A 27746-nucleotide genomic window follows, 5' to 3' on the forward strand; every position below is an offset into this window, starting at 1 on the left:
AGTACTGGGGATTGAACCCAGAGGTGCTCTACCACTAAGCTGCATCCCTAGCCCTTCACTTTTTTTTTTTTTTTTTTTTTAAATGGAGCCCAACTTTTCACTCCTCTGGTTGTACATGATGTAGTTACACCATTCATGCAAGCATACCCAAAGAGTAATAATGTCCAACTCATTCCACCATCTCCCCCCACACCCCATCTACTCCCTCCCCTCTGTCCAATCCAAAGTTCCTCCATTCTTCCCTTGCCCTCTCCATTCCCTTACATTCCACTCCCCATTATGGATCAGCATCCACTTATCAAAGAAAATATTTGGCCTTTGGTTTTGGGGGATTGGCTTACTTCACTTAGCATATTCTTCAACTCCATCCATTTACCTGTAAATGCCATAATTTCATTCTTCTTAAAGGCTGAGTAATATTCCATTGTGTATATATACATCACAGTTTCTTTATCCATTCATCTATTGAAGGGCATGTAGGTTGATTCCAGAGTTTAGCTGAATGGAGCCGCCATAAACATTGAAATGGGTGTGCCACTGTAATATGCTGGTTTTAAGTCCTTTGGGTATAGACAGGAGTGAGACAGCTGGGTCAATGGGTCAAATGATTCCAAAGTTTTCTAAGGAATCTCCATGTGTACCATTTTACAATCCCACCATCGATGAATCAGTGTATCTTTTCCCCCACATCATCACCAGCACTTATTGTTGCTTGAATCCTTGATGATTGCAATTCTGACTGGAGTGAGATGAAATCTGTCTTGATTTGCATTTCTCTTAATTGTTAGATGTTGAACATTTTTTTGTATATTTGTTGATTATATATCTTCTGTGAAGTATCTGCTCATCTCCTTAGACCATTTATTGATTATTAGTTCTTTTGATGTTAAGTTTTTGGAGTTCTTTATATACCCTGGAGATCAGTGCTCTATCTGATGTGCATGTGGTAAAGATTTTCTCCCATTCTGTTGGTTCTCTCTTCACATTGTTTCCTTTGCTGCAACACATTTTAGCTGGAATCCATCCTATTTATTAATTCTTGATTTTATTTCTTGCACTTTAGGAGTCTTTTGTTAAGGAAGTCAGGTCCTAAGCTGATATGATGAAGACTTGGGCCTGTTTTTTCTTCTATTAAGTGCAATCTCTGGTCTAATCCCTAGGCCCTTGATCTACTTTGAGTTTCGTGCAGTAGCCCTTTACTTTTTTTGAGGTAAGTTCTCCCTAAATTGCTTAGGCCTTAAATTTGAGACCCTCCTGCCTCAGCCTTCCAAGTAGCTGGGATTACAGATGTTGCCCACCACTCCAGGTTGGAAAATCATATGAAAGTGCTCTTAACTAAAGAGAAAGAGCCTCTGGTGTGAGAACTTCTGACCTTATAGCTATTTCCATCCATGAGACATTAGCTCTGATCACAGCATTAACCAGGCCTACTAAAACCCAATGGCCTTGCTCAGCTTTGCTGTGAAAGTCATGCTATCTAGCAAGATGAAGGCAGCTTGTGCTTGCTCATTTTCCTGAAAACCAGGTGGCTTATGCTAAAATCAGACGAAAATGTCAGGCCCTTGGGCTCCTTAGGGTATGTGGCTCAGGCCACAACTAGAATTCAGACATCTAGAAGTTATTTATGGTTTATTTCTTTATTGTTTCTCCTTTTATCAAAACCTGTCACAGCTGGGGACCAAGTAAAAAAAAATTCCCACAAATATTTCCCCTGGTTCCCTGTTAGTTCTGCCCCAACCCCCCTACCCAGGGCCTCTGGCCAACCTTGGGCACACATGATCATCTCCCCCCACCCTCAGCCTTCTCCCAGCAATAAATATAGGTGACGTGATTAAATGAAATCACAACTGATTTCTCCATTTTGAATGCCCCAAAGGGACCAGAAGGGGGCAAAAGAAGTTTAATGCCCATCCTGTCTTAATTAAGGAGGCATGGAAACATTTTCCCCTCAAGGGACAGGGGAGGTTGAACTGCCCCTGCCAGAAATGCAGCAGCCCTAGAACGAATTGGGGAAAGGAAAAGGTTGGGATGAAACGGAAAAGGATGTTTTCCAGCAACTTCACTCCTTTGATCCATTCATTCATCCCTTAACAGATAAGGGGTGGTCCCAGTGTAGAAGTGGGGCAGAGAAAGGGAAGAGCTGGCAGGGTAGAACCAGGAGGAAGAAATAAAAGGAGAGAGGGCATTTTGGTGGGGGAGAAAGGGAAAAAGAAGAGGAACCCTAAACCTAAAGTTCACTGTCCTCATCTTCTTCCAAGAAATGGCATTAACACATTAAGAGGCATGAATGGAGAAGTCTAGGGGAAATTTAGGGCCCTTTAGGAAGGGAAAGGGAAAGGGAGGCAAGGACCCTGTGGTCCCAGGTCTTTTCAAGTGAGTGTGCTCCAGGAAGAGCCACAGGATGCTGGGGGGATGAAAGGAAAGACTTGGAATCAACAGAGCAGGAGAGATGAGGAGGTCACAAGAGGAATTCAGAGCCCAAGCACAGTCCTCTCATCCTGTCCAGATGTTAGCAGAATCTGGGTCTTGGGATAAGAATTTTGAAGTCTGGGGAGGGTCAAACTCCAAAGCAGAAGAAAGGGCAGCTCTCACCACCACCACACCCTTCCCCCCTCAACCCAGAACATATCCCGTTGGTTATCGCAGATGAATACTCCAGTCAGATGACACATTGACACCAGGCTTGCGCAGTATCAACACAGAGGTCTCAGGGTCATACTGGAAGGATAGATGGCTTTCAGGAGATCCTGGAGAAGGAAGAAGAAAAAGCTCCATGGTCAGCAGTGAGCTGCTTCCCTACAGACAGACACCATCCCCAACCTCATCCATCTCGCCTCTACTTCCCCTTTCCCTAACTTGGGGCCAGGTCAGTCACTTACCTTTTGTCTGAAGCACCACTGCTGCCGGCTTTCCAGCCCCCATTATCACCACCCGCTCAACCCAGACTGGTGTCTCAAAGTGGCTTTTGGGATCTGCTGAGCTGGAGGTGACAAAAACAAATGCCCACCAGGGGAAAAATGTCAGAGCAGAAAAAAGGAAACCCAACCAAAGTCAGGAGATGAGAAAAGAGCACAGTGAGCGATGGGCATCCCCAAGATGCTCCCCATAACCCTAAAAGGTACCCAGCTACCTGGAGACAAGTGTGTTGTCAGAGAACGAGAAATGACGCAGCAGGAACTCATGGCGATTCTGATAGTTAAATGTGTGCCCATCATCAAGAAAGAGCTGTCCTTGGGCCGTACCCTGAGCAGTAAGTAGGCAAGGTGAGTACCTGAGTTAAGAGGGAGCAAGGGAAACATCCCCAGGGGACTAGGAAGGCAAGCTGATGGCTGAGGTCACTCTTCGTGTGCGTACGCACCTGGAGGCTGAGTGCGACAAAGAGAGTGATGGGGTCATCTTTCATACAGTCTGAAGAACGCCGCACACGCATCCATCGAGGCACAATTGTCCCTCCACGTTGGAACACAGGGATCTAGGGCAAAAGCAGTGCTGGTCTTAACTCTCCCGCATAGACCCCACAGCATCTTTTACTCTTGTTCATCTGTGCTCACAAGTACTGAACCACAAAGCACATGTTGCCATCCCTTCTGGAAACTTATAAGCAGATAGAGCTAGCAACTAAGCAGGCATACTCACACTGCTTAGAGTTACAGGCAGGTAGACGGTCTGGGGACCATGATGCTTCTGGTAGCTATGAGTGTCATACCACACCTGTGGGTAATAGAAGAGATAAGATATTGGGTCACACAATGCACAGGGACATCCACCCTGTTTGCTTTCTTTGGCCTTCACCATCTTTCCCCACCATGTACTTCCATAACTCACCTCCCCTTGGCCAGGTAGATAGACCTGCACACCATGGGCCCCAGCATCTGACACGGGGTGAACAAGTAAGGCATCCCCTAAAACACACCAGAATCAATATGGCACTGAGGGGATCAGTTCCCAGGCCACAGAACACCAAAGCACCACCCTGCTAACTAATAGCCACACTCACTCCTCCCTCCCTGGGCCTCTGCAGACCTAGGTCCACAAGTGCTTCTCAGCCACAGCCCAATCCAACACTCTTGTCTTCCCATTTCTCACCAAGCAGGAACTGATCATCTATGCTGAAGGTGGTCACATCTTGAGGATACTGCACCCACAGGGGCCTAGGAAGTAAGCGAGAAAAGAAAGGAAGACACCTGCCGTTAAACAGAAGTCAACAATGTTGCCCGAATAACTGGCAATAAGAATAGCATAGGGTAAGATCCAAGAGCTTGCAGCCAGACAGTGCATTTGGGGTTCAGGTCTCGACTATGCAATGCCACCTTGTCTGTTCATTTCAATTCCTATCCCACCTTCCCGCCTCCACTCTTCTGCCAACCATTCTGCATAGCAATTTTCCAGAGGTCTCCTGGCACATCAATGGGTTCTTCAGAATCGGATCATATTTCCCTCTATAACCTCAACTCTTACCTCTCCCTCTGGTTCCCTACCCAAGCTCACTGGCTTTTTTTTATTCCTCAAACACAACAAACTCATTTCCACTTAAGATATATATTTTTAAAGGCTCGATTTTTTTAAACTTAACTTTACTTATTTATTTTTTTATGCGGTGCTGAGGTTCAAACCCAGTGCCTCACACATGTGAGGCAAGTGCTTTACCACTGAGCAACAACCCCAGCCCTAGATATTTTTTTTATACTGAGGATTAAATCCAGGAGTGCATTACACTGAACCACATTCCCAGCCATTTTTTGAGACAGGCTGTCACTAAGCTGCTTAAAGCCTCACTAATTGCTGAGGTTGGCCTTGAACTTGCAATTCTCCTGCCTCATCTCTCAAGCCACTGGGATTACAAGCACAGGCCACCACACCACAAATGGCTATACTTTTTTATTTTTTTTTAAACAAATGACTATACTTTAGAATTCTTTTTTTTTTTGGTACCAGGGATCAAACTCAGGGGCACTCAACCACTTAGCCACATCCCCAGCCCTATTTTGCATTTTATTTAGAGACAAGGTCTCACTGAATTGCTTAGTGCCACGCTTTTGCTAAGGCTGGCTTTGAATCGAGATCCTCCTGCCTCAGCCTACTGAGCCACTGGGATTACAGGCCTGTACCACTGTGCCCAGCAAGACCTTTAGCCAATATTGGGAATTTATTGATATTATTCATTCCCAATAATCTCCCCTTTACTCTTGATCTTGAATTTCCCACTCACTCTGGCTCCCCTCAAAGTGTACAGAGGGGAAGACACAGAAGAACCTTTACAAGGTTGTGTTAAGTGAAGAAAAAGGCCCTGAGATGCAACCTGGACCCCTGTCTCCACCCACCTCAGTCCACTCTACCCAGCTGAGTGTCTCACCTCATGACAGGAAACCCTTCACGATGGGCCTGATAGAAGAGGGTGTACCAGAAGGGCAGCAAAGAATATCGCTGGCCTAAGGCATCTCGGATTATCTCTTGGTACTGAGATGGCAACAGCCATGGCTCTCGCCGCCCAGTGTCCAAGTGGGCATGAGCCCGGAAGAATGGCTGATAGGCACCCATCTGGTACCAGCGTACAAGCAGCTCTGGTTCTGGATTCTTGAAGAATCCCCCTACATCAGCTGAGAGAGGGGAGAGAAGGAGCAGAATAGAAAAAGAAGGTAAAAGAGAGATGTTGTCTGAGGAGCTTCCCAAACGTTCTCCACCCTCCAAACTCTCAGTTCTCTGCTCATGCCTAGGTCTTGTGCCCTCTATTTTGCCCCTGTGCCACCAACCAAGGCCCCAAATTCCTCCCCCTCTTACCACCACAGAAGGAAAGTCCCACCAGCCCTAGGCTGAGACACATAGGGATAGTGATCTTCAAGTGACCCCACTCTGCAGTGTTGTCCCCTGTCCACACAGCTCCTGAGGAAGACAAGAGGGAAGGAGCTTGTAACATAGAGAAGGTGCTCAGTATTCTATACAGGTGACATCTCTGACCCGCCACATCTGCTCTAGGGCCCCAGGATCCTCTGAAGATGCAGAGTTCACAGGAATACTTAAACAGGGTGGGGGTGTATCTCAGTGGCAGAGCATTTGCCTAGTATGTGTGAGGCACTGGGTTGAATCCTCAGCACCATATAAAAATCAATCAATCAATCAATCAATAAAGGTATTGTGTCTTTTTTTTTTTTTTTTTTAATTTTTTCTAGGGGGTTGGGGATGTAACTTAGTTGGTAGAATGCTTGCCTTACATGCACAAGGCCCTGGGTTCAATCCCCAGAACCACCAAAATGAATAAATAAATAAATAGATAAATAAAAATTCTAGTGCTCACTTTGGCAACACACATACTAAAAGTGCAACGATAGAGATAATTAGCATGGCCCTGCGCAAGGATGACACACAAATTTGTGAAGCATTCCATATTTTTAAAAAAATATTTATTTTTTAGCTCTAGTTGGACACAATATCTTTATTTTATTTATGTATTTTTTTTTTAAATATTTATTTTTTAGTTGTAATCGAACATAATATCTTTATTTTATTTATTTATGTGGTGCTGGGAATCAAACCCAGGGCCTCTCACGTGCAAGGCGAGCACTCTACCGCTGAGCCACAACCCCAGCCCCTTATTTATGTATTTTTATATGGTGCTGAGGATCGAACCCAGGGCCTCACACATGCTAAGCGAGTGCTCTACCGCTGAGCCACAATCCCAGCCCAAGCATTCCATATTTTTTATGACGCTAAATAAACATGTCTTAAATTTTTTTTTTTGTTTGTTTTGTTTTTTTAAATGAACACTTGAACAGAAACTGAATTTCCCATTTACTCTGGCTCCCCTCAAAGTGCACAGCTGGGAAGACACAGTGTGCAGCTCGCCAAGAACCAGGCCCAGACCAGGGGTCCTTCACATCATTCTGCCATGGCTTTTTTCTCCAAGTTTGTTTGTTACATTATTCATTTATTTATTTGGTACCAAGAGGTGAACCCTGGGTACTTAACCCCTGAGCCACATCTCCAGCCCAGTTGCTTAGGGCCTAGCTAAGTTGCTAAGGCTGGCTCTGAACTTGTGATTCTCCTGCCTCAGATTCCTGAGCCACTGAGATTATTATAGGTATGTGCCACCACACCTGGGTCTTTCCTCCAAATCTTACCAAAGCGCTGGGAGCCAGCGAAGAAAGCCCTGCTCAGGACGAAGGGACGTTCTATGCCACCGGAGCGCTGTATTAACCCATCAGCAGTTGCCATGTGCTGGGTGGGGAGAATAGAGAAGAGGGGAAGCGAAAAGTAAAAGCTATCTCTCATCTATTGGCAGCTGGCTGGTCCTCAGTCTCTGGGCCTTGTCTTCCCTCTTTCCGCCAACTCCCCTTTCCGCCCCTTACCACATAGAAGCCATAGATGTTATGGATGTCCCGGTGCTCCCAGCCCCCATAATGCTGGGCATCCTTGAGCATGGTAACCTCAGGACCATTGAACACAGATGGTTCATTCATGTCATTCCAGACATAGAGGTTGGGAGCTGAGCCCTGGGAATATAGGCAAAAAAGGGTGGACAAAGGAGAGAAAGAAGACAGAGTATCAGAGCAGAAAGCTCCTGGAATCTAGAAAGATCTATTTTTTAGGGTTCTCCTGGGATCATCAAGGCCCCCCAATGCATTACAGGCAACCAGCGAAAGCAGAATTGGCAAGCAAAAACACCTCAGGGAGACAGGGTGGGGAAAATAAATAAGAATTGTGGCCTTTCCTACCTCATAATTGTCAAAGCTGAACATGTTAGCCCACCAGGCTCTCATCACAGGATTAGTAAAGTCAGGGTAACCAGCTGAGCCTAGAAGGTAAAGGTGGCTCTCAATCCCTCAAGGGGAAAAAAAAGCCGCCTTCCTACAACCCTGGCCTCCCAAATGCCTCTTCTTCAGCTCTTGGCCTGCCTACCTGGCCAGCACCAGCCCTCATAGTCAGAGCCATCCCGAGTTTTAACGTACAGCCCCTGGTTCCGCAGCTCTTCGTGAACTCGGTATCCAGAGTCTACCTTGATGTGGGGGTCCACAATGGCTACCAGCTGGGACAAGGAAGATGGTGGTCAGAGTTCTCCAGAGCTAGCAAGTCTCAGCCTTACCCTGAGAAGACCAATCATGGCTGCAGTTCCCTTACCTTCCGCCTCTTGGAGGCCAAGTGCTCAAGCATGGTGAGGGGCTGAGGGAAGCGGCTGGGGTCCCAGGTGAAATATCGCTTGCCATCAGCATGTTCAATATCCAGCCAGATGACATCACAGGGCAGGTTGTGATCATCAAAACCCTGATCCACTTCTAGCACATCAGCCTCATCCCGGTAGTTCCAGCGGCTCTGATGGTAGCCGAGGGAGAAGAGCGGGGGCAATGCCTGGGTTCCTGCGGGTTCATTGAGAGACGGGGGTCATAATGGGGATCAGGCCCCAACCTGGGGGTTAAAGAGGACACTCAGAAATTGAGGAAGATATAAGCTTGTGGAAGGTTGTAGGGTGCAGGTTCAGAAATAGCCTGGGACTCAGGACTTTTGAAAAGTTACAGAATCAACCCTGTCAAGAAAATAAGGGCAGAAAAATGACAGTGGTAACATTACACACACCTGTGAGACTAGCATACTGCCGAAAAATGTCAAAGACCGAGGGTCCAAGTAGCAGGAAGACATCAATGATGCCACTTTCTGACATCCAGCGAACATCTGTCTGTGGGGTCTCCCCAGAGCCCTGAAGATAGTCTAGCATCTTCCCAAACAGGGTCTACAGCAACACCAGACAAAAGCAACATAAGTCATAAGAGCTGGCCCCTAATATCTCACCTTGGTATGAGATTAAATGTCACTTCCTCAAGGAGGCTTTCCTGGAGCAGATATCTAAAGCAAGCCTGCCCCCCCACAAGCACATTAAATATTAGCACTTAACCACCCCTGAACTCATCTTGCCTTGTTAGTAGTTGAAATGTCTTTCTCTCTGAGAGTAAGGACTTTTTTTTTTTAAGAGAGAGAGAGAATTTTTAATATTTATCATTTTTTTAAACTTTCGGTGGACACAATATCTTTGTTTGTATGTGGTGTTGAGGATCGAACCCGGGCTGCACACATGCCAGGCGAGCGCGCTACTGCTTGAGCCACATCCCCAGCCCAAGTAAAAACATTTTCAAGCTTGGTAAGAACATGTCCCCAGCACCTAGAAGAGTGTCTAACACATAATGAACTAATAACAAGTGGAAACCCTTAGTCCAGAGACAGCCATGACTTTGCCATAAATGTGTCATCTGGAAATGACCAGGGAACTCAAGAAGCTTCCCAGAAGGCCCAGGCACCTTCTTTCAGCCAGTCCCCACAAGCCTCTCCATACTCATGCTCCCCAAATCCTGTTTTAAGGTTTATCAGACTCCCTCCCTCCTCCTCTCTTCCCTGCCTGCATTCTTACCTTCCCTGCAGTGTTAGAGGATATATCAACCCAGGTCTCAGCAGCATTGAGCCAGAAGATGCCCAAATCTCGATGAGGGTTGTGTGCAAGGAGCACAGGTACAGACCCATACAGGGCCATTGGGTTATCCAGTTCATACTGGAACACATCCAAGTTGTACAGGCGATACGGTTCCCCACCCCTGGTGGTAGACACACAGACCAGGCTAACAACTGGCTGCAGGCCACAGCACACACAACCCCCACCCCACAGACACAGGTGAGAGATGAAAACAGGCTCCTCTGGCCTTTCCCAAAAGAATAATTTTCTAAATATCAAAGGTGGCCCAGACACAGGATAAAATCCATGTTTGTCTGGAATATCCACCTGCATGCACATTTCCCAAAGCCCTGGCTTCCTTCCTTCTGGTCCTTCCTCCTCCCACATTTTTTTTTTCCTTTGCACTACTGGGGATTGAACCCAAGGACACTTTATCCCTGGGCTACATCCCTAATCCCCACCCCCATTTTATTTTTTCATTTTTATTGGGGGCAGGGTAACTGGGGATTTAACCCAGAAGCAATTTATAACTGAGCTACATCCCTCAGCCCTTCCTTTATTTTTTATTTTGAGATTAGGTCTTAACCATATTGCTTATGGCTTCACTAAATTGCTGAGGCTGGCCTTGAACTTGCAATCCTCCTGCCTCAGACTCCTAAACTGCTAGAATTACAGGTGTATACCACTGTGCCTAATATCCCAATTTTTATCTTTTATTTTGAGACAGGGTCTCACTAAGTTGCCCATGCTGGCCTCAAATTTGCCATCCTTCTGCCTAAGCCTCCGAACTAGCTGGGGTTACAGGTGTGCACCAACATGCCTGGCTCCTCCCACACGCAGACATCAGCATGGGACTCACTCAGTGACCTTCAGCCTCAAGTTGTCTGCATGCTCAGGGATTCCATACACATGCTCCATGCCTGGCAGAGAGAAGTCCAAGCCCACAGAAGTGGGGCCTGGAAGAAAAGAAAGGCTAAGCTCTATAGCTTTTGCTTGGCAAGGACTCCCTGCACCCCTGCCCAGGTCTCTCCCAGCCCCTCACCATATGGCTTGCTGTCAGAATGAGTTTTGAATGTCTCCTCCCAGGCTCCTGGCTCATCTTTCTCTGCCTTCCCTTGAGTATCCTCTGGCTGTAAGAAGGAAAATGGACCACTACCCATTCATACACCAGCTCTTTCTTACCCAACTTGTTTTCTAGATCCCATCCATGATGGTGAGACTAAACTCAAGTTTCTTGTGGGCCTTCCCCCTCCAGCCTCCCAGCCAGCCCTATCATCCAACCACGCACCCACTCCGACTTGCCTCGTCACCATCCCCAGGCGTTTCCTTGGGCTGGGCCCCATCGCCCTCAGCAGGGTCTTTTGATCCTTGCCTGGAAGGTAGGAGAGCTGTCTGCTCCAATCCAGAGGGGGCAGGGACGAGGGGCTAGTGGAAGGAGGGGTAGGGGAATAGAGAGCCAAGGGTCCAAAGGAATGAATTGGAGGAAGGGACTGAATGTAAAGCTTGGAGAGGGACCCCAGTGAGCAAGTAAGTTTTCGAAGGATGGAGAAAGAACGGAGAAAGGGAAATGAATAAATGCTACCAAGAGGTGTCTTCCACACATGGGCCCAAATAACCAGCCTCTGCCAGCATCCCAGAAGAGACAGGCAGGGTGACTTAGGAGCCTGTATTCTGAATGTTAGTCCCAGCTCTGCTGCTTCTACTGAGAGACTGGCACAGATGCCCTCAATGCAGTTTAGGCTCCTGGCCTGACACAGGGTTTTGCAAAGAAAAGTGGGTCAGACCATAGCAAGCCTCTCCAAATACTTACAGGGACTTCCAGAGGTTTTTACCAAATAATGTTCTCAAGGCCATCTAGAAAGCAGCTCTGCACAAAATCTCAGCTACATCTCAAATAAAAGTCAAGAATCCTAGGCAGCATCCCTCCACCCCTTGACAAAGCAATAAGCTCCCTACATTCCTTAAGAACTTCCAGTACTTCTTTCTCCGGGGCAGGGGGTGGTGGGGCAGCCAGGGAATAGGGAACAGAGGCCCAAATACCACATCATGGGGAAATGGGGTTGGGTGAAGGGCAGGGCATGGAAAGGTTTGGGGGCATCTTCCCCAAAGGGTCAGAGTGAAGGGTGGGAAAGGGCAGAGGAACAGATACAGTACCAGTGGCCATGGATTTACCTAGAGAAAAGGTTCTTGATCTTATCCCATATGCTACCGAGCGTGAGACTAACTTTATCCGAGAAACTGGGGCAGGAGGAGATGAGTAGGGAAAGGGAAAAGGAGGCACAAAACCAACACAAAAACAGAAACATAAAAGTGAGTTTCAGTCGACAAACTTTCAGAGATGGGGGGAAAAAAGAAATCAAAATAAATAAATAAATAAATAAAAAGGAAGAAAATAAACTTGGGAAATGTGATGATGTGAGAAGGGGAAGAGGGAGAGGCAGACCCAGGCAGGCCTCCCAGAGGAGGTGCCCAAGGTTCAGCTCAGGGACAAAAGTGACTGGCTCCTGGTCTATACAGGAAATGGAGAAAACTACAACCCAGGTCTGATTCCTACACTTCTTGATAAGTTCTCCCAGCCCCCAGCCCCTATCTGGCTATCCTGCCATCCAGTCTCCTCCCAGGAACCCAGTGCCAGATCCCACAAAAATCCCTAGGCTCTTTCACAGTAGGAGATTCCCTGCAGTCCCAACCCTTGCACTCACGGGACCCTGCGGGCCCTCTGGTGCTCAAACTCCATGAGTCCTCGGGCATTGACACTGAGCAGAAGGCTACGGTCCTCTAGCAGGTCAAGGCGGAATGGCCGTGCTGTTAAGATGATTTTGTAGGGTCCCTCAGCCACTGTCAGCTCCACACTATTGTCATCACGGCCAGATACAGAAAGCCTGGGAAAGAGATCAAAGGGGATATAAGCAAATACAAAGGGGCAAGAGAAGTCCTAACACTTCAAGAAAGGACCTGCTAAAAGCTACAGGCAGTGGGATAATAATGCCGGGACAGACAAACAGATTTAAAGAGCCAAATAAAGAGCCAGGAAATAGACTCAAGTATTCTTAAAACTCTGAAATGTAACAAGGAGGCAATGGCAGATCAGTAAAGAGAAGAAAAAAATTAATTTTCCATATAGAAAACAAAAACAAAAAACCACTTGTAGCACTGTGCCCAGCTTAACACATTCTTACCTTGTTCCAGATACAAATATAAACTTCAGAAAGATTATGGATTGAAAACAATTTTTTTTTTCCTGGTATTGGAGATTGAACCCAAGCCCTAGCATATGCTAGGCAAGGGCTCTACCACTGAGTATCCTAAGTTCCATCACTTAAAATTTAATAAGCTTTAAAAAATATAAACAAAAATTTTTTTGACCTTGAGGTAGACAGGGATTTCTTTTTCTTTTATTTATTTATTTGAGAGAGAGAGAGAAAATTTTTTTTTTTAAATATTCATTTTTTAGTTTTCGGTGGACACAACATCTTTGTTTGTATGTGGTGCTGAGGATCGAACCCGGGCCGGATGCATGCCAGGCGTGCGCGCTACCGCTTGAGCCACATCCCCACCCCATCTTTCTTTTATTTATTTCTTTGAGACAGAGTCTTATTATGATGCCCAGGCTGAGCTTGAACTCCTGGGTTCAAGTAATCCTCCTGCCTCTGTCTGCTGAGTAGCTGGGATTACAGGTGCATTATCCCATGCCGGGTTGAGATATTAAAACACAAGGCATAATGTGCTAAGACCAGAAGGTAAAAAGACTGAAACATCTTAAGAACATTAACATTAGGAATTTCTACTTATTAATCCACCTAAAGCCAGGTATGGTGGCACACACTTGTAATCCCAGTGGCTGAGGCAGGAGGATCTCAAAGTCAACGCCAGCCTCAACAACTTAGTAAGGCCCTAAGTAACTAAGTGAGACCTTTCTCAAAATAAAAAAATAAAAAGGGCTGGATATGCAACTCAGTGGTTAAGTGCTCCTGGGTTCAATCCCTGGCAATAAATAAATAAATACATATGTATATAAATAGGGATGTGGCACAGTGGTTCAGAACCCCTGGGTTCAATCCCTAGAACCCTGATATCAAAACAAACAAACAAACAAACCAAAACAACCCACTTAAACAAGTGGAGTTGGTGGTACACACCTGTATTCCCAGCTACTTGGGAGTCTGAGGCAAAAGGATCTCAAATTCAAGGCCAGATTGAATAACTTAGCAAGACCCTCAAAATAAAGCCAAAAAGGGATAGGCATGTAGCTCAGTAGCAAAACATTTGATCAGCAGGTTTAAGGTTCTGGACTCATTCCCCAGTACGGCAAACAAAACAAACAACACCTTTTAGAGTTATAAAGAACGAGGAAAGTTTGAGAAGTTATCTCAGTCCAGAGCAGCCTAAGGAGATATGACAACTAAATGTCACATAGAATCAATGGAAAAGGACACTAGTTAGAAACTAAGAAAATCTACATACAATATAGATTTTGTATAAATTGTATATACAGGGACAGACCAATAATGCATCATTGGGCTGGGGTTGTGGCTCAAAGGTAGAGCACTCGCCTACCATGCGTGAGACACTGGGTTCGATCCTTAGCACCAAATAAAAATAAAATAAAGACATTGTGTTCACCTATAACTACAAAATAAATACTTAAAAAAATGCATCACTACCAATTCATTAGGTATGATAAATGAACCACAATAATATTAACAATTATTAGGGCAAATAATTGGACAAATATTAAGAACAATATTAACAATAATTAATAATTAAGGTAAACTAAGTACCGGGAATATGGAAATACAATAGCCTGAAATTTGTGATCCTCCTACCTTGGCCTCCTGAGTAGCTGTTATTACTAACATGCACTATCATGCCCAGCTCAAGTTTTTTTTTTTTTTTTTTTTTTGTATTTGTGGTTCTGGAGATTGAACTTAGGTCTCTGCACATGCTAGGCAATGCTCAAACATTGAGCTACATTTCTAACCCTCAAGTTTAATGAACAAAAGTTGTAAACTATCACCTCACAGAATACTAAGCCAGAATGACAAATATATGAAGAAATACACGATTTCATTAATAAACTGGGAAAGACAACCAAGTCAAGCCCACTACATAATTCAATTTTATACACCTATTTTACGGATGAAAATTAAGTCCATTCCTACCAAGTGTTGGAGAAGACATAGATTAGTGAGGCCACTTACAAATTGTTGGTGGAAATGTAAATTATTAAACAAACTGCTTTGGTTTTATCTTTGGAAGTTGATCATTTCCAAACTATACAATTCTGCAGTTCCTCTCCTGATCTATAAATCAAAGAGAAACTCCTGCCAGGGACAACAGGAGATATGTACAATAATGTTCACACCCACACTTTGGACAGTTAAACAATGGAAACAGCCCAAATACCTATCCACATAGAAATGAATAAATAAATATATTCATACAACATAATACAGCTGTAAAAATGAACTAGACCTATATGCCACAAAATTAAAGTTATGTCAAAAAAGGGAATCTCAGAGAAGCATCATCATGAAACCTCTAAGATGTTTTTCTGTAACACTCAAAATCACATAATTTACTGCTCAGGCATATGTAAGTATGTATATATGTATGTATACATGTAATGTAAGAACAAAAACAAGGGAATAATAAACTTCAGAATAACCATCAACTTTCAGGAAGAGAGTTAACAATATAGGATGGTTAAGAATCTGATTAGGTTGGGTGGAGACTTTATACAGGTTACGAGGTGAAGATTTATTATAGTATTTTCTTTTTACTTTTTAATTTTTTTGTAGTTGTAGATGAACAGAATGTCTTTTATTTTTTTGATGTGGTGCTAAGAATCAAGTGCCTCACACATGCTAGGCAAGCGCTTTGCCACTGAGCTACAGCCTTAGCCCATATTATAATATTTTATAAATGAAGTACTCAAAAAAAATACATGGAACAATGATAACAGTGCATTTTGACTCAAGAAATTGAGTAATACTATTCTGAATAGCTGAGGAAAAGAAGGAAAAGGAAGAAAGAAAGGGGGAGAAAAGGGGAGAGGAAGGAGGGACAGACCAATGAACTAACCAGAGAAATAGCACATTACTAGATTAAGATTTGTGCTTTGTTTATTTCTTCTTGTGACACCACACCTAGCCCAGGCCAGCCACAGAAGAGGGAGCAATACCTTTTGCTGAATGAATGAAGATAAAGAATAAAAGAGGGGGCTGGGGATGTGGCTCAAGCGGTAGTGCGCTTGCCTGGCATGTGTGCGGCCCGGGTTCGATCCTCAGCACCACATACAAAGATGTTGTGTCTGCCAAAAACTAAAAAAAAATATTAAAAAATTCTCTCTCTCTCTCTCTCGCTCTTTCTTAAAAAAAGAAAGAAAGAAAGAAAGAAAGAATAAAAGAGAGCAGGGGGAGGTGGCACATGCCTGTAATCCCAGCTACTCAGAAGGCTGAGCTAGAAGGACCACAAGTTTGAAGCCAGCCTCCAAAATAAGTGAGATCCTGACTCAAAAAAATAAAATAATAAGGGCTGGGGTTGTAGCTCAGAGGTAGAGCCCTTGTCTAGCAAGTGCAAGGTCCTGGGTTCGATCCTCAACACCACATAAAAATGAATAAATAAAATAAAGGTATTGTGTCCAACTACAATTAAAAAATAAATATTTTTTAAAAGTAAAAAATAAAATTATATAAAATTGAATGGGCTAGGAATGTAGCTCAGTGGTAGAGTGCCCTGGATTCAATTCCCAGTACTGAAAGACAAAAAAAAAAAAAAACAAATAAGTAAGACAAAGCATAAGAACAAATATGTTAGGTTAGGAATGTACTCAGTGATAGAGTACTTCCGTAGCATATACAAAGTCCTAGGTTTCATCCCCAGTACTACCAATAAACAACAAAAGAGGCTGATGTTTCTCAGGAAAAACTTACCGGGCCGTGGGAGGATCAGCCACCAAAACATCTGGAACACGGTAACGGAGCCGACGGGGCTCCAGCTCATCAATCCTGATCCGAGTCATGTTCTTTTGAAGCCCTTGGAGCTCCAGCACCAGCAATACCTAAGGGGAAAGAGGTTTGGATCTGGAGAAGGGGGAGGGGCTATATCATACAAAGTCCTATAGACCCAGGCCCTCCTAGAAGCCCTTTGCCTGAGGGGCCTGAGATCAGATTTCTTCACCAAGTAAAAGTCCCAAGATTTGGCCAACACAGGAATTTGGCTCCAAGTTTCTCCCTCCCCAATTACCCCATAGCCATTTCCCCACAAATCTTCCTTGTGTTGCCTGACCTTAGTGACCTCGTGGATCAGATGGACTGTAAGGTCATCAGGACCAAGCTGCAGAGTTTCTAGCAAGGCACGGTAAGGAGAGAGGCCTGGCCGTATACTTCGTTGCCGCCTGCCAAATGCAATGGTTGAGAAGTAAGGTGGGAAGGCACCCCAATGTTCTAGGCACCTTTATCACCTACAGTGTCCTTAGGCTACCCATCTGCCATAGACACTTCTCACATCACACTACTTTCTAATCCACCCTCCCAGAAATGACATACTTGCAGAAGGAACTCTCTTCACAGGTCTTAAAGTTGCTTCTATCCACAGCAAAGGTAATCCCCAGGCAGACTCCTAAACATGCAAGTGCCAAACTTGCCCAAGACCTAGGGAGAAAAAGGATAAAGAGGGCACAATCAACCTGAGAGTCACGAAAGGCCCCACCTTCCTGTCACAGCTTTAGAAAGACAGCTTTGGAAGTGGGGAGAAGAATAGAATCATATTAAATAGGAAAGAAGACAGAGTGAATACAGGGTAAAGGGTCAGGCCTGGGGAGATGACACACCAAAACCTTGTCTTCAAAAGCTAGAGGATAAGCTAGAGATGCAGTTCAGTGGTATAGTGCTTCCCTACCATGCAAAAATCCCCTGTACCACAAATAAAATAAATAAAGGCAGAGAAAGTGAGCAGAGAGCATCTTTGGCCTTGAGAAGCCCTGTTATCGCCTCTGGTTACATCAGCCTCTCCTGGAAAGAAACAGTAATAGCCAGTCCCAGAGGAAATAGTGGTAAGGAGTGTGAATTAGAGAAGCAAAGCAAGCTACATCTTTCTATTTTTTAGTACTGAGGATTGAATCCAGGGGTGCTCAACCACTGAGCCACATCCCTGGCCCATTTATTTATTTATTTTTAAATATTTTGTTTAGAGACAAGAGTCTCACTGAGTTGCTTAATGTCTTACTAAATTGCTAAGGCTTGCTCTGAATTCGTGGTCCTCCTGCCTCAGCCTGGGATTATAGGTATGCACCACCGTGCCTGGCCAAGCTATGCCTTTCATGGGCAAGGCATCAGGTGAACCTATAAAATAAAAAAATGAAAAATGAGGCCTATGGATGTGGCTCAGTGGTAACGCACTTGCCTAGCAAGTTCAATCCCTAGTGGCCCCCTTACACACACACACACACACACACACACACACACACACACACACGGGGAAGATAAAGTAAAACATAGAAAAAAAAAAACAGAAGAAAAAAGGTTTAAAGGTATCTTCTTAGCTAGACTACTGGTCACAATTCCTAGGGTCCTAACTTCTCTAGCACCCTAGGCATTCTGTTCCTCTAATCTCTATTTTTACATCTTTAAAATATGTAATCCAAGCCACTCAGGAGCCTAAGGCAGGAGGATTCCAAGTTCAAGACCACCCTCAGCAACTTAGGGAGGATCTTGGGGACTTAGTGAGACTCTGTCTACAAATAAAAAATAAAAAGGTCTGTGGAAGTACCTCAGTGGTAAAGCATCTCTGGGTTCAACCCCCAGTACCCCAAAAAACAAATCACCACTATCACTACCTAAGGCTTAAAAGAAGGTAAAACAGTATCAAGTCCTAATGTACTCTCAGGGACTGGTTATTTTGTATCCAAGCTTTCAATTGGCCTATAGTTTTTAAAGTATCAAAGTCCTGGTCTCATCCTCAGAGATGATTATATATTTTGCTTGGAGTGGGGCCTGAGCCATCAATTTGTCTATTTTCCAAATTTCATACAGGACCTAAGTTTTATGACCCTTGCCTCCCTCTCAACTTCATCTTTCTTTTCAGTTTCCCCTTTTATCACTTTGCTCTGAGCTACACTAGAGTTCTGACAGTTCTGAGAACATAGCAAGCTCCTTTTCTGCACAAGGCACAGGGATTAGAAGAAAAATATAATGGGAAGGAAAAAATTATGAAGTATTTGCTCTCGTTACTAAATCTGAATACAGTTCAATGTTTTTGTTTGTTTGTTTGTTTGTTACTGAGGATGAACCCAGGAATGCTCACTGAGCTACATCCTCAGCTCTTATTTATTTTAGGCAGGGTCTCACTCAGTTGGTTAAGGCCTCACTAAGTCACTGAATCTGGCCTCAAACTTGCAATCCTCCTACCTCAGCCTCCCCAGGCACCAGCAGCACAAGCATAAGCTACTACATCTGGGCATCAGGTTTGGTTTTGTTTTGTTTTTGATACTGGGTATTCAACCCGGGGGAACTTGACCACTGAGCCACATCCCCAGGCCTATTTTGTATTTTATTTAGAGATAGGGTCTCACTGAGTTGATTAATGTCTCGCTTTTGCTGAATCTGGTTTTGAACTCATGATCTTCCTATCTCAGCCTCCCCAACCCCTAGGATTACTAGCGTGTGCCACCACGCCCATCTGGGCATCAGTTTTTTAAAAGGTCCCTGACTGAAGCGATGGCATGCTCCTACAGTCTCCAGCTACTAGACTGAACCCAGTTCCGCCTGTCTGCCTGACTCTGGGGCCTATGTACTTCAACATAGTGCATACTACATTAATTAATCACAGGTAGGATGAATTGTCTCAAGGAAGGCCTGTCTCAATGAGGACTATCACCTCAAGGTTCTCAATATGCTTAAATGAAAGACACAGGACTAGCAGATTTGTTTAAATTAAGTTATTTGAAGGATATATTCATCTATTCAGAGAAAACACTAAAATTTGAGAATTTCTCAAATTTTAGAGTTAAGAAACATATGCAGTGATTTTTTTTTTAAACTTTTTTTAGTTGTAGATGGACACAATGCTTTTATTTTATTTATTCTTATGTGGTGCTGAGGATTGAACCCAGTGCCTCACAATGTGCTAGGAAAGTGTTCTACCACTGAGCCACAACCCCAGCCCATACCTGCAGTGCTTACTAAATGAAGATTACCAAACTTTGGACCTGTGCTTTTTTATTTTTTTATTTTTTGTGGTCCTGGGGATCAAACTCAAGGCAAGCACTCTAACACATCCCCAAACTTTAATATGTGTGTTTTAAACATGTCCTCCCCACCACAGTACTGAGAATTGAACCCACTAAACGACCTACTCAGTCCTTTTTATTTTGAGACAGGGACTCACTAAGTTGCCTAAGCTGGCCTCAAACTTGTAATCCTTCTGCCTCAGCCTCCTGAGTATTAAAGATGCTCTCCGGATGACTCTGATGTGAGCAGTCCGAAGCACACTCTCTGGGAAGTATTCCAAAGAGGGCAGGGTGAGACAGAAGGACACAGGTTCCTTCTAAGCAATATAACTCTGCAATTTATAACAACATAACTAAAGGCAGGGCCTACAACACACATTGTGGGTAGCATTAATCTCAGTATCTGCTTGGAAGCTAAAGGCAAAGAAAATTACCAGAGGACTAGAGATGTAAATCAGTGATACAGCAGTTGCCTAGCATGTGAGAGGCCCTGAGTTCAGACCCCAGCACCACAAAGTTAAAAAAGAAGAAAATTACCAGAATGGAGATCACAGGACACAGTAAGCTCTCTAGTGTCAGAATTTGCAAGGCAAGCACTCTACACCAGGCCTGTCAAAAAAACTGAGGAAAATGCTAGGCACTGGGTGAATAGGCCAAGTAGAAATAATTACAAGCAAAACAAGCAGAAGAAATGTTACCAGAAAACTCAACAGCAAGACATGCAGCCCAAGTCCTAAGGGGTGACTACCTAAAGGCACATTAGTAGCCCAAAGCAGCAGTCATCAGTTCAGCGAATTACATATTCTGTTGGAGCCCAAACTAGAGCCCTATTTCCAGTCTATATGATCGATCTGGAGAGATGCCACAGGGAGAAGGTTTCTAAAGGACCTCTCAACTATGACCTGTTGAAAGGTTCTAAGGATTCAGGGATGTCTTGGACATCTCAAACAAGAGGTGTTCACAAGACAAAGTTAAGAATGAGCTGCAGGGCAATTTACACCTGCTGTTTCAAATCTCAGGCTTCTGAAGTTTATGATCCACCTTTTCTTCACTACTGCAGGCGGGCAGTACATACAGCCTCTTCAACCTCACTACATCCGTTAGGTTCTGGTAAACATTTTGTGGAGCTGATGTGTTTAGAACTTTTCTTCTTCTTCTTCTTGATATAAACTCGAAAAAGCAGACCAAACTATTCGATTACATGTTGTGTTTGAGCAACATCGTCCAAACAGATTATGAACTTACTGGATCCTGCCCCAGCCGTGCCCAGCAATCGTGGGAATGAATTAGCCAGGGCTGGTGCCCACGTGAAGACAGACAACGGCAGGGCTGGGAGTAAGAGGGACAAAAAGGATAATACAGGATGTACTGCGGGCCACGGTGCTTCCTGCCCAGCCAAGAGGTAGGACAACAGGCTGCTTTCCCTGAAGCCCGACTGTGTCTCCTCCCCCCATTCTACCTCCCCCGACGGCCCTGCGCACTGCAGGAAAGAGGCAGCGGCGCTGACCGTGGCGAGTCGCCAGGGCAGAACTTCGACTGCGAGCGGCCAAGGCCAATCAGAGCACATAGCTGCGACCTTTTTGAGCCGCCGGGCGAGAGCTAAGAGCCCCAAAAGCAAGGGCTGCCAACGACGCGAGGATCTACCGCGGAGAAGAAGGAGCCTGAGGCCGCCTCCAGAAGGATAAAGGGCTGTAACAAGGCCAGGAATGATAGAGACACAAACAGAAAAGAACAATAACGGGCTTGGGGTATCTAGGAGCGTCCGGACGTGCCCCCAGGTTCCCGGCTCCTCACCGCCTCCTACGCGCCGCCACTGCCGCTACCGCCGCCATCTTGTGCCGGGTTTGCTCTTTGACCCCGAATTTCCCCTCCCCCTGCGCACGTTGAGACACGTATCATAGTACCCACCCCTTCCGGCTTTCTGATTGGCCCGGCAGGAACGTAGCCAAATCCTGTTTCATTGGCAGAGCTACACGCTAAATGACCTCGGGGGTGGGGCTAGAGGCGGGGCTTGAGGACAGGGACAGGGACACCCTTAGTTAGTTACAGTCCGACTTTGCCCGCTCTCATGATCAGACAGAAGCACTGGACTGTTCGTCTCAACTCTTCAATTTTTATTTAGAAAAAAATGATACGATAGGAAAAAAGTGACAGCGCTCATTAGGCCAAGGACTTAGAAACCTCCACCTTTCTGTAGCACCTTAGGCTTTTCTCCCATTGCTTAATTTCACGCGGCTTCTGATGCAGGAAAAGGGTTATGTCCCCTGCCGAAGTAAAGTAGATGGTGAAGGTGCCTGGAAACGGCCAGAGAAAAGGCCCAGGCGATCGATGTTGCGATGCAGGACACTGTGCAGCACAGACAGATGCGGTCCTCCTTCACCCCCACCCTCTCTGGAGAAGTCCCGGATGAAGCGGCCTCGTTCAGACTGGAAGATGAACTTCTGGGGCAAAGGCCCATGCTCCCGGAGAAAGCCCCAGACACTAAGCAGCAGCAAACGTACTTCAAAAGGTGCCAGTTGTCTAAATACTTCGTGCATATTACCCAGGGCTGGTGGCAAAAGGCATCCTTCAGCCATCACAGCCACCAAGGTGCAGGATGCCTCCAGATGCCAGGGGGAGTGGGCTGTATCAGGGTGCCTAGAGGCTTCCCAGTGGCCCAAGAGGGCAGCCAGCAGTCCCCGTAGCAGCACGGAACAGTAGCACAGGGCTGGAGGTGCAGCTGCTACCAGCTTTAACAGCTCAAAGAGCAGGGGCTGTTCCCGAAAGCGCCGGCCAATGCGGAGATCCCGCTCCACAGTGGCCCGGGCATGATCCTCAGGAGGCCAGGCCAGCTCAGCACCAGCTGCATCAGGACAAACACTTTCCACCAAGGTCACTGCAACTGCTTTGGCTGCCTCTGGGCTCAGGGTGGGAGCCCCCCAACAACCCCCATATTCAGTGCCCCCAAGGGCACTGCAGCAGTGTACCAGGAGACTGAGGAGGCTCTGGGTGTTATAGATCACCTCCTGCTGGTTTCGCGATTGGACAAACTTGGGTGGCTTTAAGCCACGGCCAATGACTCCAGCATGGAAAACTGACCAGATCCCTCCAGGACCTGGCACAGCTGCAGTGTGCCGACGGTTAGTGTCCAACAGGGAGGCAGAAGCCAAAGGAGCTGGTGTAACTGAGAGAGTCTCATCGTCTCCATCTATTTCTCCTCCAAACAGTTCTGTATTGCCCCGATGTAAGGCTCCCTCAACTAGCAGCTGCAAGACAGCCTTGAGTCCAGCTGGGGAGGTCTGAGACAGGCGGGTGAGAAGCTGAGAGGCTGATGCCACACCTGGAGGGCCATGCAGCCTCAAAGAGGCAAAGAAGCGGTGCACCCCAGCCCTCACCAGTCCTAGGAGTTGGGAGGGGGACAGGGCTTCCAGAGGAAAGGGACAAATAGCCAGAAGGGAGGCAGCAGCTTCAGCTACTTCCTCCTCAGGATGTAGCAGGAGAGGAGCCAGGTCAGACAGATGGGCTGAAGCAGACTCCCCAAACCGAGCCCCTAGGGCTGCAGGGCCCTCGCCACCCTGCTGTTCCCACCCCACTAGCAGTGCCAAGTTGCGCAGAAACCGGGCCGTGAAGGGAGGTTGTAAAATCCCTGCATGTACCCGAGCCAGGCAGCTTCGGAAAGCCAGGGGCAGAAGGCCAGAGAGACTGACCACCAGCCCTGCATATAACTGGGTGGCCAAACTCAACTCTTCAGGGCTTCGGGCTCGGCTCAGTAAATGACCCAAGGCTTCAGGTCCACAGCTAGGCCGGGTATAGACGGACAGCAGACCTAGGAGCTGGTGCTGCCAGAGGAAGCGCTTCCGTTCCAGCCGTAACGTCTCTCCACACAGCTCTCCAACATGGTTTCTCAGAGCATCTAGAAAGGGCACTGGACGGGGGGGTGGGGGTGGGCCCAGCACCCCTTCCCCAGGAGACCCTCCTCGATGATGAACCAGTTTTTGTAGGTGCAGTAGCAGGAGTTGGATCAGCCGGTCACAGGCCTCACGTACAGTGTCTGGCACAGCCAGGCCCTGGGTGGTAATGACTGAAGCAGGCATAGCTGTGTCTACCAGGAACTGCAGCAGACGGTAGGCACCTGCCCCAGAGGCCTGGCTCACCAGATGCACAGCCAGGTTCAGCATGTTGTCCAGCTCCTCTCGGGGGAATCCCTGCAGGTGTTGCTGCAGCTGGCTCAGCACAGTTGGGGGCTTGAGGCAATCCACAAGCTCTCCTGAGACTGTACCCAGCAGAGCTGGTGACATGACTGCCAGCTGCAGAAGGAAGGGAACTGTGGCCTGAAGAGAGGGGTCCCCACTCCGGCCCCCAGTACCCCCTGCCAGGCTATCATGAAACATTCGCAGAAGCTCCCGTCGGATGCTGTCTCCATGGCGGGAGGCCAGGTGCCCTAGGATGCCTACAACAGAGGCAATCTTGGGTACCCGTTTCTCCCCAGGAATGGCAGGAGATCCAGGGAAGGTGTCCGTAGAGGGGGTTTGAGAAGAGTTTCCACCACTACCACCAGTTCCACCTCCAGCCCCACCATGGACACAGAAGTCCTTAAGGCCACAGGAGAGGACTCGGGAGATGATGGTGCCAGGAAAAGAGGAGCCAATATGTGCTACAACCCAGTCAAAGTGTGGGGAATGCTGGACAGAAGTATCCAGCAAAGCATCCACGCATGCATCTGGGCAGCTACCAATGAGAGCAGAGAGGCACTGCACATAGATGTCCATTAATGTACGGGTGGCCCTACACCCCATCCACAGCTGCAGTAGTTCATTGAGAGAGCCAGTGGCATGGGGCACACGCTGATGTTGGCCTGAATATGTGCTGCTCAGTTGTCCCATGAGGTCAATGGACCATGCACTAATCACAGGTGCCCAGGCCTTTGGGTTGGCCCGAATAAACTCAGACAGCACCTGCTGTACTTCCTGCACCACATCCTCTAGACCTGGTCCCCCAGCAGGGACATGGGAGGATGAAGATGGACGAAGGTGAGATGGACCAGACACAGGGCTTTCATCTAGAGCAGCCAGATGGGCCCTGACACTCTCATCAAAAACACCTCTTAAATGGTCAAGCACAGCAGCACGAGCAGGTGGCAAAGACCGGAGCAAGAGAAGACCACAGCGAGCATGTTCCCGGGCTGAGAGTTGGTGGCCCAGAATGGGATCTACGCCAGTCAGAAAAGCCTTGATTTCCTGGGACAGCTCCTGAGCACTATAAGGAAGCAAAAGGAATGTTATTATATTATATTAGACAAGTTTTATTTCCACTGTGAACTTCAGTTTCTTTCTATGTAAAATAAAAATAACTATACCTAAGTTTTTAGAATTTTTTTTGTCAATGAACCTTTATTTTATTTATTTATACGTGGTGCTAAGAATTGAACCCAGTGCCTCACAAATCCTAGGCAAGCACTCTAACCACTGAGTTACAACCGCACCCCACTAAGTTTTTAAAGCATTTATGTACCATACCTGGCTCATACTAATAACTCAATAAATACTTTTTCCCCTCATGACAATAATAACTCCCCCCTCCCTCCCCAGTACTGGGGAATTAGCCCAGGGTTGCTCAACCACTGAGCTATACTCCTCAGCCCCTTTATTTTTAAATAAATTGTATCTATTTATTTAGATTCTAGGGATTGAACCATTCTACCATTACCACTGAGCTAAATCCCCAGCCCAGCACCTCCCCTTTTTTTTTTTTTAAAGAGAGAGAGAGTCTTTTTTAATATCTATTTTTTTAGATTTCAGCGGACACAACATCTTTGTTTGTATGTGTTGCTGGGGATCGAACCCGGGCCGCACACATGCCAGGCGAGCGCGCTACCGCTTGAGCCACATCCCCAGCCCCCTCCTCAGCCCTTTTTATTTTGAGATAGGGTTTCAATAAGTTGCTGAGGCTTGGGGCTGGGGATGTGGCTCAAGCGGTAGCGTGCTCGCCTGGCATGCGTGCGGCCCGGGTTCGATCCTCAGCACCACATACAAACAAAGATGTTGTGTCCACTGAAAACTAAAAAAATAAAAATATTAAAATTCTCTCTCTCTCTTTAAAAAAAAAAAAAAAAAAAAGTTGCTGAGGCTGGCTGTTCCCAGCCTCAATAATTCTTAAAATGGCCATATGCTTTTTTTTTTTTTTTTTTTTCTCATGCAGGGAATGAACCCAGGGCCTTGCAGATGCTAAGGCCACTGAACTACTTTATAGCCAGGCAAGGGGCTCTTTTAAGTACTTGGCATGTGTTATTTCAGCCCTGACAACAGTTCAATAAGGTAGGACTATTATGGTCTCATTTTGCAGGTAAGAAAATCAAGGTCAAGCAATCAACCAAAAGGACAGATATCATTTCTGTGCTCTTCAGCACTGAATCCCCTTCCATTAAGGTGCCTGATGTATAGGAAGTACTCAATAAATATTTGTTGAATTAATTAAGCATATTTTGTGCTTCTATAATATCTGCTTTAAAGTACCTTTCCAAGATAGCTGTGGTGGTGCAGACCGGTAAACAAAGCAACTTGGGAGGCTAAAGCAGGAGGATCGCCAGTTTAAGATCAGGCAGGAGGATCACCAGTTTAAGACCAGGCTCAGCAACTTAGTGAGACCCTCAGGAATTTAGTGAGAACTTATCGCAAAAAAATTTTTAAAAGCTGGGCATGGTGGCACACCCCTGTAATCCCACCAGCCAAAGAGGCTGAGGCAGGAGGATCCCAAGTTCAAAGGCAGCCTCAAAAACTTAAAAGAGTGCTAAGCAATGTGGAGAGGCCCTAATCAATTTAGTGAGACCCTGTCTCTAAATTAAAAAAAAAAAAAAAAAAAAAACAGTCTGGGGATGTGGCTCAGTAGGTAAGCGCCCCTGGGTTCAATCCTTGGTTAAATAAATAAATAAATAAATAAATAGGATTGGGGTATAGCTCGGGGTAGAGCACTCCTGGATTCAATCCCCATTTAAAAAAAAAAAAAAAAATCTTTCTGACTTTAAAGCACCTCTCCCAACTCAAGCACTGATATTTGACTTTTAATGAAAAAAAAAAAAAATGTAAGCCCCTTATTAAGGGCTCACCCTCCCAAATACCTGTTTCTTCCCACATGCGCAAGAATCCTAACCAAATCAACCACCAAATCAACAATCACCAACTACCCAGCACCCTCAATGTGCCTGGGAATCAAGGTGGCCCAGAGCCCAGGGTGGCCTTTCTAGCCTTCCCCTTCTGAAACATATGGGTTCCATCTTGGAAATTCTGAAGGCAGTGTTATGGAAGAAGGCAAAATCCCCTTCCTCTTATCGTTTTTTCTGACAAAGGATTGGGGTGGGGGGGGCGAGAGCAGGGCTTGGGGGTAGGTATAGGCCCTCACTGGGCCATTCCTCTCGGTTTCCAACAAAAACAAAAACCACCCAAGATGAAGGGAATGTAAGGGAACGGTTGGCGGAAGCATTCAGATGGTTTCTGGGCCTGGGTTCTCAGGGACTCTCCAGAAGTCAGAGCCCAGAGTCTCTACGGGTGTATAAGGGGAAGGGCGACTGGGTTCAAGAGTTCTGACATCCCCGACTCTTGAGAGAGCAAGGCCAGGGCCTGGGGTAGCTCGGTATAGGGGTCTAGGGAAAGGCAGGACCCAGGTCTTGGGAGGGCGGGCACTGGAGCCCACACTTTTGGTGACAAGGTTCCTGAGTTCTGGGAGGACGCGACCAGGAATCTCTGAGAACCCTGACGCGAGTTCTCGAGGTAGGATCCGGGTTTCTGCCGAGAACGCTAGGGATCCGCGCGGAGCCGCGCGATGGGAGAAGATACCAAGGGCTCTGACTACCTGAGAGGCGCGGGACCGTGGGTGGCGGGGGCAGGCCCGGGAGGCCCTGGAGCCCCGGGAGGGTCGCACAACGCGGACATCCCGCAGCCCTACCCCAAGCCCGACGCGGGAGCGGCAGAGTAGGCGGCGCATGCGCGCTGACGGGAAACGCGAAAGAAACCCGCGACGAGACTTCTCAGGAAAACTAATCCGGCTATGTCTGGGACCCTAGTACATTGGTTCCGCGTCGTATCTTGATAGCGGGCAAATCATGTTTTTGCA

At 46.3% G+C, this 27746-nt stretch overlaps 2 protein-coding genes and 2 non-coding genes across 5 annotated transcripts; 1 reads left to right on the forward strand and 3 right to left on the reverse strand.

The window, feature by feature from the left end:
- Nucleotides 1-1633: 1633 nt before the first annotated feature.
- Nucleotides 1634-21521, reverse strand: Ganab (glucosidase II alpha subunit). Of its 2 annotated transcripts, XM_076847347.1 has the most exons (25): nt 21456-21521; nt 16981-17085; nt 16721-16829; nt 16366-16493; nt 12133-12312; nt 11603-11668; nt 10733-10802; nt 10473-10560; nt 10290-10386; nt 9392-9572; nt 8566-8719; nt 8113-8348; nt 7894-8020; nt 7710-7789; nt 7344-7487; nt 7116-7212; nt 5779-5880; nt 5354-5597; nt 4087-4151; nt 3826-3902; nt 3637-3711; nt 3359-3472; nt 3131-3243; nt 2880-2980; nt 1634-2747 (listed from the first exon to the last, which is right to left on the reverse strand). In XM_076847347.1, the coding sequence occupies exons 1-25, from the start codon at nt 21491-21493 to the stop codon at nt 2638-2640; spliced, it is 2901 nt and encodes a 966-aa protein (XP_076703462.1). In that variant the 5' UTR covers nt 21494-21521; the 3' UTR covers nt 1634-2637. The 2 variants fall into 2 exon arrangements, with proteins under 2 accessions (XP_076703462.1, XP_076703463.1); XM_076847348.1 differs by lacking the exon at nt 11603-11668.
- On the forward strand, nt 6285-6388 carry LOC143393173 (U6 spliceosomal RNA). Its single transcript, XR_013090493.1, has one exon. It is a non-coding gene; the product is annotated as a U6 spliceosomal RNA (small nuclear RNA).
- Trnaa-ugc (transfer RNA alanine (anticodon UGC)) lies at nt 6510-6582 on the reverse strand. The gene has a single exon. It is a non-coding gene; the product is annotated as a tRNA-Ala (tRNA).
- A 245-nt stretch (nt 21522-21766) lies between the features above and the next one.
- On the reverse strand, nt 21767-27602 carry Ints5 (integrator complex subunit 5). Its single transcript, XM_076847346.2, has 2 exons — nt 27486-27602; nt 21767-24896 (listed from the first exon to the last, which is right to left on the reverse strand). The coding sequence occupies exons 1-2, from the start codon at nt 27563-27565 to the stop codon at nt 21917-21919; spliced, it is 3060 nt and encodes a 1019-aa protein (XP_076703461.2). The 5' UTR covers nt 27566-27602; the 3' UTR covers nt 21767-21916.
- Between the last annotated feature and the right edge of the window lie 144 nt (nt 27603-27746).

Source organism: Callospermophilus lateralis, chromosome 2 (assembly GCF_048772815.1).
Source record: "Callospermophilus lateralis isolate mCalLat2 chromosome 2, mCalLat2.hap1, whole genome shotgun sequence".
In the NCBI taxonomy this organism is placed as follows: Eukaryota; Metazoa; Chordata; class Mammalia; order Rodentia; family Sciuridae; genus Callospermophilus; species Callospermophilus lateralis.

What these genes read in the sequence shown, in the direction of transcription:
- Ints5 (XM_076847346.2), bottom strand. Translation starts at nt 27,565, where the DNA reads ATGTCCGCGTTGTGCGACCCTCCCGGGGCTCCAGGGCCTCCCGGGCCT. An exon ending in CACGGTCCCGCGCCTCTCAG is followed by an intron (nt 24,897 to 27,485) that starts GTAGTCAGAGCC and finishes GCTTCCTTATAG; the next exon opens with TGCTCAGGAGCTGTCCCAGG.
- Ganab (XM_076847347.1), bottom strand. Translation starts at nt 21,493, where the DNA reads ATGGCGGCGGTAGCGGCAGTGGCGGCGCGTAGGAGGCG. An exon ending in TGATCCACGAGGTCACTAAG is followed by an intron (nt 16,494 to 16,720) that starts GTCAGGCAACAC and finishes CTTTCCCCTTAG; the next exon opens with GTATTGCTGGTGCTGGAGCT. An exon ending in AGTGGTGCTTCAGACAAAAG is followed by an intron (nt 2,748 to 2,879) that starts GTAAGTGACTGA and finishes TTCCTTCTCCAG; the next exon opens with GATCTCCTGAAAGCCATCTA.